Source organism: Eufriesea mexicana, unplaced genomic scaffold, assembly GCF_001483705.2.
Source record: "Eufriesea mexicana isolate 0111107269 unplaced genomic scaffold, ASM148370v2 scaffold39182, whole genome shotgun sequence".
Classification (NCBI taxonomy): domain Eukaryota; kingdom Metazoa; phylum Arthropoda; class Insecta; order Hymenoptera; family Apidae; genus Eufriesea; species Eufriesea mexicana.
Window position 1 is genome coordinate 18,268 of NW_016945400.1, and position 13,080 is coordinate 31,347.

At 33.8% G+C, this 13,080-nt stretch overlaps 1 protein-coding gene across 1 annotated transcript in view; it reads right to left on the reverse strand.

Annotated features, from left to right (window-relative positions):
- The window catches only part of RhoGEF2 (Rho guanine nucleotide exchange factor 2), a 38,798-nt gene that overhangs the window by 11,374 nt on the left and 14,344 nt on the right, over positions 1-13,080 (reverse strand). Inside the window, exons 9-19 of the mRNA XM_017909995.1 lie at positions 13,010-13,080; positions 12,805-12,918; positions 12,618-12,716; positions 12,451-12,543; positions 12,137-12,330; positions 11,753-12,042; positions 11,462-11,641; positions 11,185-11,241; positions 4,130-4,265; positions 3,566-3,647; positions 3,300-3,352 (exon numbers count right to left, since the gene is read on the reverse strand). Of these exons, the coding sequence (XP_017765484.1) occupies positions 3,300-3,352; positions 3,566-3,647; positions 4,130-4,265; positions 11,185-11,241; positions 11,462-11,641; positions 11,753-12,042; positions 12,137-12,330; positions 12,451-12,543; positions 12,618-12,716; positions 12,805-12,918; positions 13,010-13,080 (1,369 nt within the window). The remainder of the gene's footprint in view (positions 1-3,299; positions 3,353-3,565; positions 3,648-4,129; positions 4,266-11,184; positions 11,242-11,461; positions 11,642-11,752; positions 12,043-12,136; positions 12,331-12,450; positions 12,544-12,617; positions 12,717-12,804; positions 12,919-13,009) is intronic.

Genomic DNA, 13,080 nt, shown 5'->3' on the forward strand with positions numbered 1-13,080 from the left:
TTTTTTTTTTTTTTTTTTTTTTCTAGAACTTTCTAATTTTCATCGATTTTATCACAGTTAAGTGAAAGGATAAATCTTACAATTTTTTGTTAAATACTAAATCAAATTTTATATATATTAGTGTAAACAATATGAAATAGATGTCATCTTTGACGTCAATTTCTTTTGTGTCCATTCAGGTTTCAAAGATTCCCAGTTTCCATCTTGTGTTACTAAACGTTTCAATAAAGTATTATTGAAATTACGATTAAGCAATTTAAAACACGATGTGTATCGCACAAGTGACAATGTTGTGCGCGGTTAAAACGAGTGACATCCAGATGTCAGTTTAGGAATAATTTCAACTTCCTTTAATTTTGCTAATTTAAATATTTTTATCCCGCCGAACTAATTCCCTGTACAATTATGGTTACGTTACTTCCAGCTCCCCTTTATAAATTCCACGATTTAAAAACTAACTAATATTCCTAAATTTTATATTACCTTTTTACAATACGAGAAATACACGATAAACTCATGTAACGTTTGTACATTATAAAATATATTTTGAACTAATCCTAAACAAGAGGCATTGAAGTTACCAGAAAATGACTTAAAATTTTGCACTGCTAATAGAAATAATAAAAATTGAAATATTTTAAAATTGAAATATTTTCAATTACTGATTCTCAATTCATTAAAATCTTTATTGACCTTTTTGTCCTATCTAAATATGTAAATAATTAATTATGTAAAGGGTTCTTTTCGAATGATTCAGAGGGTGCATTGCAACAAATCTTCAAACGAAATCAACATCATTATTATAAATAATATTATCCTCAACCATCAACCATTTCTTTCCGAATTATCCAAGTTATCCAAATATTCTATAATGATCAAGCTTAGTTATCGAAAAAAATAAAAAAAAAAAAAAAGGAAAAAGCACGAAGCAGAAAACTAGCTTTGTTCATTGCAACATTTAATCTCCATTTAGTAGTCGCTGTGTACATATTTAAATACAACCAACGTTTCACAATCATCGTCTGTTTATTCTCAAATTAATGAAAAACGTACTCTGGTTCCCTCCAAGATTCTAATTTCGACCGTTAAATGCTTAATTACCGTTTCCTGAAATTCCAATTGAAACGATCATAATACACGTTCGAATCCGCGGTACAATTACATAATCTTAACGAGATCTTCGTGTAACCACTTCACCAATGTGAGTTTAACATACGAGATAGGTACGAAATTTGTCCCGCACAAAAGATGCAAAACGCTCGATCGATTCGTTCCTCGCTATAATCGATCGACACCACAACGAACTAGATCCTTCGCGGAGAGTACCAGCGGTCTGTCAAACGGAAGTGGCTGGCAGGCAGGAGGAAATGGTAAAACGAGGCGGCCGTATCGGAGTTGTGCGAATTTTGGGCAAACGAAGCTGATGAACGCGTAGGTGTTTCGTACTGTCGAAGCGACGCAATAGCCATCCGCGGAATTGAACGTTTAACGTCAGACTGAAGGCCTTCTGGCTGGCATACACACCTTTGCCAGAGGAAGAGAAACGGGTCGAGTCTGCGCCGTTTGCACGTGGATCTAGAGCGTCAAGAAGCGAAAAGTCGCCGGCTAAGAAACGGAGGACCCTGCCAAAAATCTATACACGGTGTGTCTGAAAAATTCCAGGCTCGAGCGAAAAGCCGGGAATAGACAGTTTCAGCTGAACTTTGAACCATGGATCTCTGCACGAATCCAGCGTGTTTCTGACACTACGAGCGTGCGGAAGAGGAAGAGGGTGAAAACCTTGGAGAATGAAGTGATAGATTTGGAGGGGATGTTAGTAGGTTTTGAAAAGATCCAGGTGTGCTCAGATGGTCTGTTTGAAAGGATGATCTTGGAACTGATTGTTGAGATGAGGTAATCGAAAGGATACAAGGTAGTTTTAATGTTACGTACAAGTAAAACATCCAGGGGTATTATAACACAGAGGTAAGTACATTTTCATCATCTTTTACAATTATCTCAAAATTTTTATGTTAAAATTCTGCTAAAATTTTCAGTTTTGGTATAGACATTGAGAATTCTGGTAAAAATTCCTGGGACTTCGTTTTGTTATTTTGTAGAATAAATTTTAGGAATTGTATCATATCGTCAATGAAATATTTGAGTAAAATGGAAGGAAAGTTTACGTTTGTTTATTTTCTTATTTTTTTATATAGCTCTAAAATTTTTCAGACACACTCTATATTTATTCGTTCCAGGCAAGCACGTGAAAAGCACGCCAACAGATGATGCATCAAGGTTGCTGGGATACACCAACAACGGCGATGACTTTGCATATGCAATTTTATCACCATCAAATGTTTTCACTAAGAAATCGAGTAAACTTAGGCACATACTTAACCTACACCCAGCTTTTAAAAATGAATTGCATAATCATTAAGTTGAACATAAATCTGACCCAAATTTTCCGATTTAAGTAATTATTTCATTAAGTTTCATTGTTCTAATTAAAATCAAATTATAAACCGAACAGTTATTTACCGTTAATTCGAAAATAAATATTTGAGAAATAGTTTCTAGATATATACCTCTTAATATCAATTTCTAAGACAAGTAGATTAAAAACTATGACAAATTTAACGAATACATTTAATGACAAAATTCGAAATAAAATAATAAAAATTTATTCTAGAAAGTTATTCCATTAACTGATACTGTTATTTCATGAATTTATAAATAGTTTCAGCAAAATAAAATTGTGTACAGTGAACCCACATTCTTGGAAAAGGTTTGTTATTCATCACGGAATGTAGGCATCAATGTGAAATCCAAATTCGTTTGAAAATAGTGATCTTCGTAATGCTTCTATTTTGGCAATTATACAATTGCGTAATAAAACAGCAGTGACAGTTTGACGAAGTAATTGAAACAGTTTGGGAAATATTTTATTATTTCACATCGATATAAGAGTACGAGCATTATGTTAATGAAAGGAAAGAAAAATTATATGTTACGAATATTGTTATAAATTATAAACAATTAAGTCTGATAATATTTAGTAACTTATTGAAATTATAATAAATACGAATTTGAATCATACATAGTAATAATAGATAATTAATAATTAAAAAGTTAAAATTTCTTATAACTTTTACGTCTGTTTATGCCTAAGAAACATACGAAGATCTCAAAATAATTGTTAAATATCCAAGTAAAAAGATATGATAGAAAATGTTACGATGTAAAATTTGAAACGTTGATATAGTCCCGAGTTTATATTATCAATTGTCATGCATATATCAAATAAAATATTCACTCACTTTGTTTTGGAGAGATTTGGATCGCTGGTCTTCCTCTTTTCTCGTAGCTGGCGCTGCAATGAAAAATAGTTGCTGTGATACTCAGAGATGCATAGCAATGGCAAATGGTAAATTAAGTCATCCGACATGAAGTCTTGTTTCATCGAAATTGTTGCAAAAATAAATTCCACGTGTCTCGAAATTTTAATTCGCTTAAAATTGTCGAATCATCCATTTACACGTCACTTTACGAACAATTTTGATGTATAAATTTGTCGAATTCTTACCTTGTGATGTATCCGCTCCTTGTAACTTTCAGACCTGTTTATGTTTGACGTCTTTGGCTTACTGGAAATATTTTGCTGCACCCTAAGTAATCGTAATTAATAAAGCGTAAATTAATATCTATAACAGAAACCAGCTAAAAGCGACTGCGGTGACCGAAATGAGAACAATGTATGAATCTGCGTGATACCGAATCAATTTAAAAAAAAAATGCTTCAAAAAATTAACGTCGATCTTGTAAGAAGAAATAAGTAAATAAAAATATTGTAATAAAAATCTATCGAGACACACCAATCTTTTCCTGTAAAAATGACCGAGAAATCATCAAATTTACAATATAATACAGGAAGAAATCGATGTAATAATACATTTCTATTGTACATTAAAATTATACAAAAATTTAGAAAATTGCCATGATGAAATGTAAATAAAAAGAAAGGAAGGATTTGTTATAAAAATTTTTATAAGATGCGTATATCTTTTTACTATAGGGACCAAGTAACTAAGGGTTGAAGCAGTTGGAAGAGAATATTTTTGGCGATATCATGCAAATACAAAGAACATACATGTCTGAAATATCTTCCCGCGAGGAAGGATTGTCCATACTATCGGCGTGATCGGAGGCTCCGCTGTAAGCGGAAATGCGTCCTCTTTCGCTACTACTACGCGCGTTTCCGGCTATGCCGCCCCCGCGATGTTCTCCTGAAAACATGAAACAAATGAACGCATTCATTAATTGTTTCAATACGTAGACCACTCTAATATACATTTGCCTAATTACTGGCAAAAGCCAACACGAAGTTGCGTAACTTTTAATAAAAATAAAAGGTAAAAAATATAACTGAAATATAAATAACAATCGAGTAATTGTTACGTGTATTCTCGACCATACTTTTGTTGATTTTCGTTTCATTTTCCTTGCATATTTTTTTGAGATAAAGTATCGATCAACGTAGCCAATTAAGAAACAACATTGATTAAAAAGATGGTTATCCTCGTGTTACATATAAAATACTAGAATATATTTTAGAGTTTCAGTATGGTTTCAATGTAACGTTAGAAGAATCGAACATCGTTTTCAATATGCGTTATTGTATCCTCCGTTTTTGTCAAGAAATGAAAGAATCTAACGGGGTAAAAAATATCGTAATGCGAGAGAATCTGCAACATAGTACAGTTAAATTATTTTGATTCGCACGAATGCGCCACAAAAAGGCCATCACAGGTGTGTTACAAGCGAACCTATCGATTTTCGATACTATACTTCTGTACGCTTACTTTTCCTCCTCGGATAGAATGTACTTTCGAAATGTATATATGCAATTTATAAAGAGCGGCTTAAAAAATGATCGAGCTGCAACGAATACACGTATGATGCATTATCGATGTACTTCCATTTAAAATGCGGAAGTTACTTTCGATAGCACGATAGTAACGAAAGCGAGAGGATATTTTTAAAAATGGTAGAAAGACAAATTATAAATTCGATCTCGAATTGCACCAAAATGGGACTAATTTATTCTCTGGTGCTCGATATACCTACATAATACGTTCTTCTTATAAATTAATATATTATTTTACAAATTGTGATAAAAATAATAAAAATAATATTATCTTCAAATTTAATCAATTAGGAATCTTTGTGGAACTCCTAGAACAGAAATTGCTAAAATAATACAAATTTACGCTAATTTATCTACGAATATTCTACTTGGAAAATCGGCTGTATGTAATTAGGAAAATTGTACAACGCTTGCCTTCACCTTTTTATAAATTCTAAATTGGGATACGTCTAATATACGGATGTAACTAATTTCATCGAGAAATTACACGTGATAATACGAGAGGGTCGGGCCTGTCGCCAGTGGTAATGGAAATGAAACGAATATTTCGATTTAAGTCGTCTATTTGATGCGAGCGAGCATCGAATTAACACGGACCGCGATGTCTGGCATTTCTCCAACTATCCAGTCTTATGTGGAGGCTTATCAGGTAAGGAATGCGGCTCAGGGTAAAAGCAGATCATGAGAGCGTGTGCGGAGAGGGTGGTTACATTTAATCTCTAGTTAAGCAAACATACAAATCAAAATCGATTTATTACGTCAATAATGCGGCATCAATCTGCCTAAAGAACATAATTCCCTCTTCCAACATAATTCTGCAACTACGAAAAATATTCAATTTCGTTGGCAAAATTATTATCTTTATATCGAACGTATAAACATGAGTACACTATACTCGACTGTAATTACTGGAAAATTCTCGGAAGAAAATTTCGCAGCGGTTACATGCGTGAAGAAAAATAAGCGATTATGCGACAATAAGTAAATTGTTTTGCCACAGCTGTAGGGGCTAAGAGGCTATCACCTACTAAATTAAACGACCAACAATATAAATCTAATTAACTTCTGTCAAATCTCTCGCCAAGCGTTTCTAAATTATCGTAAAACTTAATGGGACGATGTGACTTCGACCATCGCTTACAGCCATGATATTTCAGATCTATCGGGAGGGCAAATAAATCGAGCGAAACCATCAGTGATATCATCAAAGAGCACGATGATGAGTTTCGCTGACTTGGGAAAAAACTGAAATGGCTGAATAAATATCCAATGAAGGTTCGTACCACCTAAAAATACCATCGTAAAAAGTTGGTGCTCTTGAACCCCGTAAGCAGACAGATAGTTATAGATCGGCAGGGGTAGGTATGCTGAGGGGATGCAACGAAGGAAAAGCTTAAGTCTCGAGTATTTTTAGATAGGACGATGTAGGCGCGTGTCGCAGAGGCCGGAAACCGTTTTGTGGGCCCCTCCTTCCCGTTTTCTTCTTCGTTGTTGTCGTTGCCGTCTGCGCTCGTGCCGCGCGAGATCTATCTTATTTTCCTTCCTCTCATTCCAACGCATACTTGGCATATAGTTACAGGAACGACAACCATCAATCGTCAAATAAAGTCAGCCGGCCAGAAAGGAAAAACTGCCACTTCTAACTATTGAAAAAGTTCCTTCGATACGATCGTTCGACGATCAGTCATATTTTTCTGCAATACTTCAGGATACGTCACGTTGGAAAAGTCATTGTCGTCTCGTATTTGAGATAGATCGAGAAAAGGTATGATCTTTCAGCGAGATTTTAAGAAGATTCAGATTCAAAATCTTTAAATATGTAAATACTTATGTCTTAAGTATATAACCATAAAAATTATCACTATATTGTATTCAATACAGGGCCAAGGTATTCATGCTGATATAAACGTCGCAGGAAATGCTTAGAAGATAAGCTTAAGAAACTTTGTAATATTTCAATTTGCATATTTGATCAGGATAATTATCGCTGTATTATATTCAATACAGGACCAAGAAGTATGTATTGGTAAAAGAAGAGATTTCGTAACTCAAACTATTTCTGCATGCAACGAACCCACATTTCTCTTCAGCGAGGAAAACGTGAAAGAAGTGTAGGTACAAAACTCACAATCCATCTACGTGGTAACGTGCGATTTCCAGTAGATCCTGATCTAATTTCGTCTAGACACGTAGTATTTGTATAGTCGCAAGGTTCTGTTTATGAGATATCCGTCGGTGGAACGCCAAAGATGCAGAGAATCATCGTCAATAAGCTTTACGAGGACACGCCGTGTACATCGTTTGGTTTTATAGATGCGGCGAAAATTTATGAACGTATCTAGTGAATAACACGTGGCTAGAAATTTCCATTGAGTGGCTTGTTAAAGCCTCGCCGATCCTGTTTTTAACATCTTCCACTCCGCCGAAACTTTCCTTCGCGTCAGAAGAAGCATTCGCTTCCGGAAGTTCAGAACTTTCGACGTGGCTAATAAAAATTTGATCAATCAGAGTTTACCGTTGCCGTCCCAATCAAAACTTTTGAGATGTGCCTGACGTTATGAAAATTTCGATGATCGATATGCAACTGGACGAAGTGGATCCTCTGCAAAAAGCTCTGGGAACTTGCAAAATAGAATGTTTTTTATACGACTTTACGTAATGCTAGTTTTTCGACGTTTCATATTCGCGTTCATCCAGCACGCACGATCAGCAGATGGACGAAAGACGTAACGAGAACTGTTAAAACAAACCTGTCTCTTTTTCTACGCCACTAATCTCCTTCGCACCGCAGTCGTCAAGCTTGCTCGAGGTATCAATCTCATCGTAGAATGCACTGTCGTTTAAATTTTCACAACACGACGTTACGTTCAGACGATCCAAACCGACGATCAAAGCTGTCTCTATGATTTCGCTTGACTCGCGAGTTTTTATCACACCGGCAAAAGTTTCCCAAACCTTGCAGGCAAGCGAACTTTTGCTCATATGTGGCACCACGGTTCTCTGCTTGATAGTTTTCAGCTTCGTTTTCTTCGCAATTTTGTCTTTGCTGACTTTCTCGAGCACGGCCGAACCTAGTCCGATGGATATATTTTTCTAGCGTCTCACACGTTCGAACATTTAGAATCCACTTGAAACTCGAAGAATCTCCATTCCGTATTTAATAATCAGAACCAAGGAATATATTACAATTCATTTCAATCGTTCGAGTTAATTCGATATTATCGTTCTTTCAGAAGTTTTGAATTCTTGCGATATTTTTATAAATTCAAATATGAACGAGCCATATAATTTAAGACTAAATTAAAATACAAATGTCACCGAATTTGCATAATAATTTCAATACAGAAATATCTACACAGTGCAAAGTTAAAAATTATAATTTTCCTCGATGAAATGTTAAATATTTCTAACTAACAAGCTAATCAATCGATACTACCATTGTCGAAAATTCACACGTAAACGTACGTAAATTTATAAAAAATATTAAGAGAAAATCTTTCAATTACAATTATCTCTGCATTTCACTACGAACATTGTGATAAGGTATCAAAGAACGATAACGAAAACCCGAAAATTTAGTCACTAAATAACACGCGATTAATGACCAATTTTTTCTACACCATAGAGAAAAAATGCGTAGAACGGAGAATCTTCGATCCAAGAGGATTATTGGATATTTCGCGATCTTTACCGTCACCCTTCAGCTTCCGATTGAATCTGTTCCTGCATCTCTCCGAGGAAAGCCTGAAGCCGGCAAAGCTAGCGATCAGGGGCGAGGGGTTGGTAGTTCTAGGGTAAGGATTGCAGTCCGGTTCCCCCTCCAGGGGATCACGCAACTGTTGCACCTCGACCATGTGCACACCTCGATGCTCCACCGCCGAGGAGACAAACGGGGCGGTTTCTCTACTTCTCGCGGCAACAACCGAGCTGACACTAATTTCCCTCGAAGCCGCTCTCGCTTCTTTTCCGTGGAGACTGCTGTTGGTTTCCGGTTAGACCCCACCAGATCGCTCCCTCGCTCGTTTTACAACCACGCTTGCTGTGTACGTGTATACGAATGTACAGGGTGTGCGTGTGATTCTGATTTTCAAAGCCCTCCGTCTAACCCTCGGGGCACATTAAGGACGATCTTCGTGTTCGAGATATTGATGTACTTAAAGTCGCTCTTAAAGGTTAACTTTCTCTTTTTCAGCCTCGCCTGTGTCACCTCTTATAGCACGGGAGAGACACTACTTGTCAGATTCCCGCTTTGTTCTGTTTGTCTATGTTGTTTCAAAAGACGTAGAGATATCAACGAGGAGATCGAGGATATCTTTGTGGGCTTGCTGAGGAGCTTCTTTGTGGTCGTTTTATGTATATATATGTTAGTCTTCAGGAATTAATGTGCCGGTGTTTGAGGGAAAAAGAGATCATAAAATGATACTTCTGTATAAAAAAAAAAAAATGTGGATATTAATGTTGAGACTAAAAAAAAAAAAAAATGGGTGAACAAAATAATGGAAAAGTAATAATTCAATGAATGCTTTTAGAGTAAATTAATCTGTGTTAAAATTAGGAACATCGGATGGTGATTAAATTTATGTGAAATGGTTATATGTAATATGTTTAGGTAAATTTAATAGGAAATTATTAATACACCCTATATATGAACACAAATGACTACAATTTTAAACCTCTTCCCGTGGCTTCGTCTCCTCTATTCTTTCTTCCTTCCTTCCTCTTCTCTTTCATAAATTCAGTAGAAAGGAGTGTGGCACACAAGCAAACCAACACAACTCGTTTTGCGAATCTTTCTTATCGGAAAGCGCGATTATTGTAACAACACTTTGATAAAAACCACCTACGCTACGTTTTCAAGCATATGAACTATCGATTATGTATTTCAACATTGACACTGCTGCCTTTTGTTTTAAACAATCGTATAAATATTCAAGAAGATGAAAATGCACTTGATAATAGTCATGACGTCACATGATCTAATGTAACTACTGCTTAGTAGATAGAATAGTGACTGCAAACGTTAAATAATCTCCGGTTTCTTTTTCAGTGAATTGATATATTTTTTCAAAATCTGAATACTCTCACAAAAAAGTCTTATCAAAGCAGCACATAATCAACTTAAAAGGCTGAGAAGAGGATGTCGATAAAGAACCACTGAGAACCGTGACAAATAACTTTTGTCGAGTATTTTATATGGAAATTTTTACACAGCTATATACACTCCTTTGACCACTGATGTTTGCTTTGATTTATTTTTTGACGAAAAAATAAATGTTACTATTAATTTACGACAAATATTAAATACTTCCGACCAAACGAATGATCGTAACAATGGCTGACGCGTGACCTACGTCCGTCAAGGAAAGTCTCGTTTGAAATGAAGACAGTAAACTTTGAGATAACGGATAGCGTTAACAAAAAAAGAAAAAAAATATGTGAGCCGCACTTACGTAGTTAAATATGTATGCGTAATTGCGAACTGCTAAGAATGTAATGTATAAGAAAATCTTGTAATTCATATGAGTATTGTCGTAATAAGAAAAATACGTTTATCTGCATTTGCTAGTTCATCGAATCACACGAGTGCATATTACATAAAATTTATTTCAAGTTGAATAAAACTTAAAAATTTTAAAATTTTATGAAACGAACGAATTAAAACGTTTAGAATATTACAATATTATACAGTTTTGGGTATTTAATTTATATCCAATTAAATTTGAGATAATTTATAGTTAATACGAAGACCAATATAATGTAAATAAGCACAAAATTATTTATGGTACATCGAGCACAAAATGTAGATTTTATTCTGAGAAATGCACTAAAATTAATGGTATTTGGCGACTTATCGCGCTATTGTAACGAATGAACTGATTAATATGGATGGATGTATTCTTATCTTATACCTATATATACACAAAAAAAGGAAAGAAAGACATTTATTGCCTACTTTCCATGAATTAATAAATTTGAATTCTACCATTTAAAAATAAGAAAATCTTAGAGCAATCGCGGTACAAATTGAATAAAAAAAAAAAGGAAAGAATATATATTTAAATAAAAATATTAACCTAACGACATATATATAAGTAGTTAAAGAGTATCATTTAATTCTACATGTTACTTGTTATTTCTTTTATAAAATTTTAAAAACAAAAGAATCGAAAGAAATATTTATGGGACTATTGTATAAAGAAAAATCGTATTGCACCTAATATTTTCTACTTGAAATATTGTTTTCAGTATTATTTTACTTAATAACTTAATAGACTTACCATTTTCACCATCGGTCAGTGCACCAGCATCTTCTTCGCTCTTTTTAATTTTATCAACTGTAAATAAAAATAAATTTAATAAAATATTCTATATTGCAAAAATAAATTATTTAAAGAAAAAAAACATCAAGAAATGATGTTAATGAATTTCATTTACCGTACATGTATAAATATAATAAAAATATGCGAAACAAGAACCCATAAAACAAAAATATCAAAATTATATGATGTATTATAGTATTTGATTATTTCATATTATAATATTTGAATTACTTACCATGAAGCATGTGATTTTGAGAATAATGGTGATGGTGTGATGATGGTGGTTTCCTTTCAGGCCTAATACGTTCCATCAATTTACTTATACGATCGTTACCTTTTTCCTTTCTAACTAACGGTCCTGGACAATTCTCTTCTACTACACGAACACATTGACGATGAACACTTAGAGAACAATCTGTAATAGAAAGAAAATTTTTTCTGAATTTTTAATTCTTTTAATATCCAATATATCAAATTGATATACTTTTATTTTTAAATTTACTAATATTTATATGACTTTACATACCACTACATAAATATCCTTGAGGTCCAATCCCGCCAATGATAAGTTGACAATGATTACAATAAGTAATAGTAAGGTATTGATGAGCTACAAAATGATGACCCCTGATTGTCATTTTTCTTGTTTTTCCCGTAAGCAGACGCGCTTTGAGATTTGATTTATCTTTTGCCACAAAAGTAGATACTCGCTCAAGTGATACTGGTCGAATTTGGAAAATTTTAGTTAATATTGTCGCTAGACCTGCTGCTGTTGTAAATTGTCGCAAATCTACGTGTTCGTTTTCAATATCATCTCTGCAACATTATATAAATAATAGTATAGCGTTAAATGTCACATAATAATGATATTAAATAAAACTTAAAAATTTTTTTTTGTTAGTGAACTTACAAATAAGGCTCCATTTTGGGTAAAAGGTATGTTTCTATGATTTTAGTTTCTCGTGCTTTATCAGATGCACTTTCATCCAACTGAGCATCACTTGGACCAAATAATGTACCTAATCCAGCAGTTCTCTTATGTTGAAAGTCTATAAGTTGCTCATTTAATTCTTCTTTTGCACGTGTACGTGCTTTCCAAAAAATCTAATAGAAACAATATTTTATATAGTTATATTAACCGAAGTATAGTTATATTTTAGTCAATATTTTATATAGTTATATTAACCAAGTATAGCCATAATAACGTCATAATAAATTACGTACTTTTCGTAAAATCTCTTCCTTATCAGATTCCTTCAAAAGAACATCATCTATTTCATGTGCTACACTTTCGTCTACATTATCCAGATGGAGAGGCTATATAAGATAGTTTCACGTTAAATACGTTATTCGTATATAAAAAACAGAGATATCTTACTTAAATTACTTACTGCACCAGGTACTAAAAAACTAGAATGAATTTCATATGCCCATTTTCTCATTTCTTTTGCATTGCCTTCTTTGTACAGATCCGTTACTAAATAGAACAACTAAAATAATATAAATAATTTTAAGTAACTCTAGATAACAAAAATATATATTCAAAAAAATTATCACTCTATACTATACATTACTTACAAGACTGGAGGGATCACAGTTTGATAAAACAAAATTAATAAATACAGCAAGGTGTGCATGATGTCCCCATAATCTGGACCAAGATTTGAATGGACCATGATCTTCTGATCGTCCCTAAATGAGAGACGATAGCAGTTAAGTATTTATATACATTTTATCATTAACAAAAAAAGAAAAGGGAAAGATGAAAATCTATAAAACTCACAACATCTTGATCACTCATATCATCATCTTCCATCGACATGATTTGCTGCTGCAATATTGGCAAACCAGGAA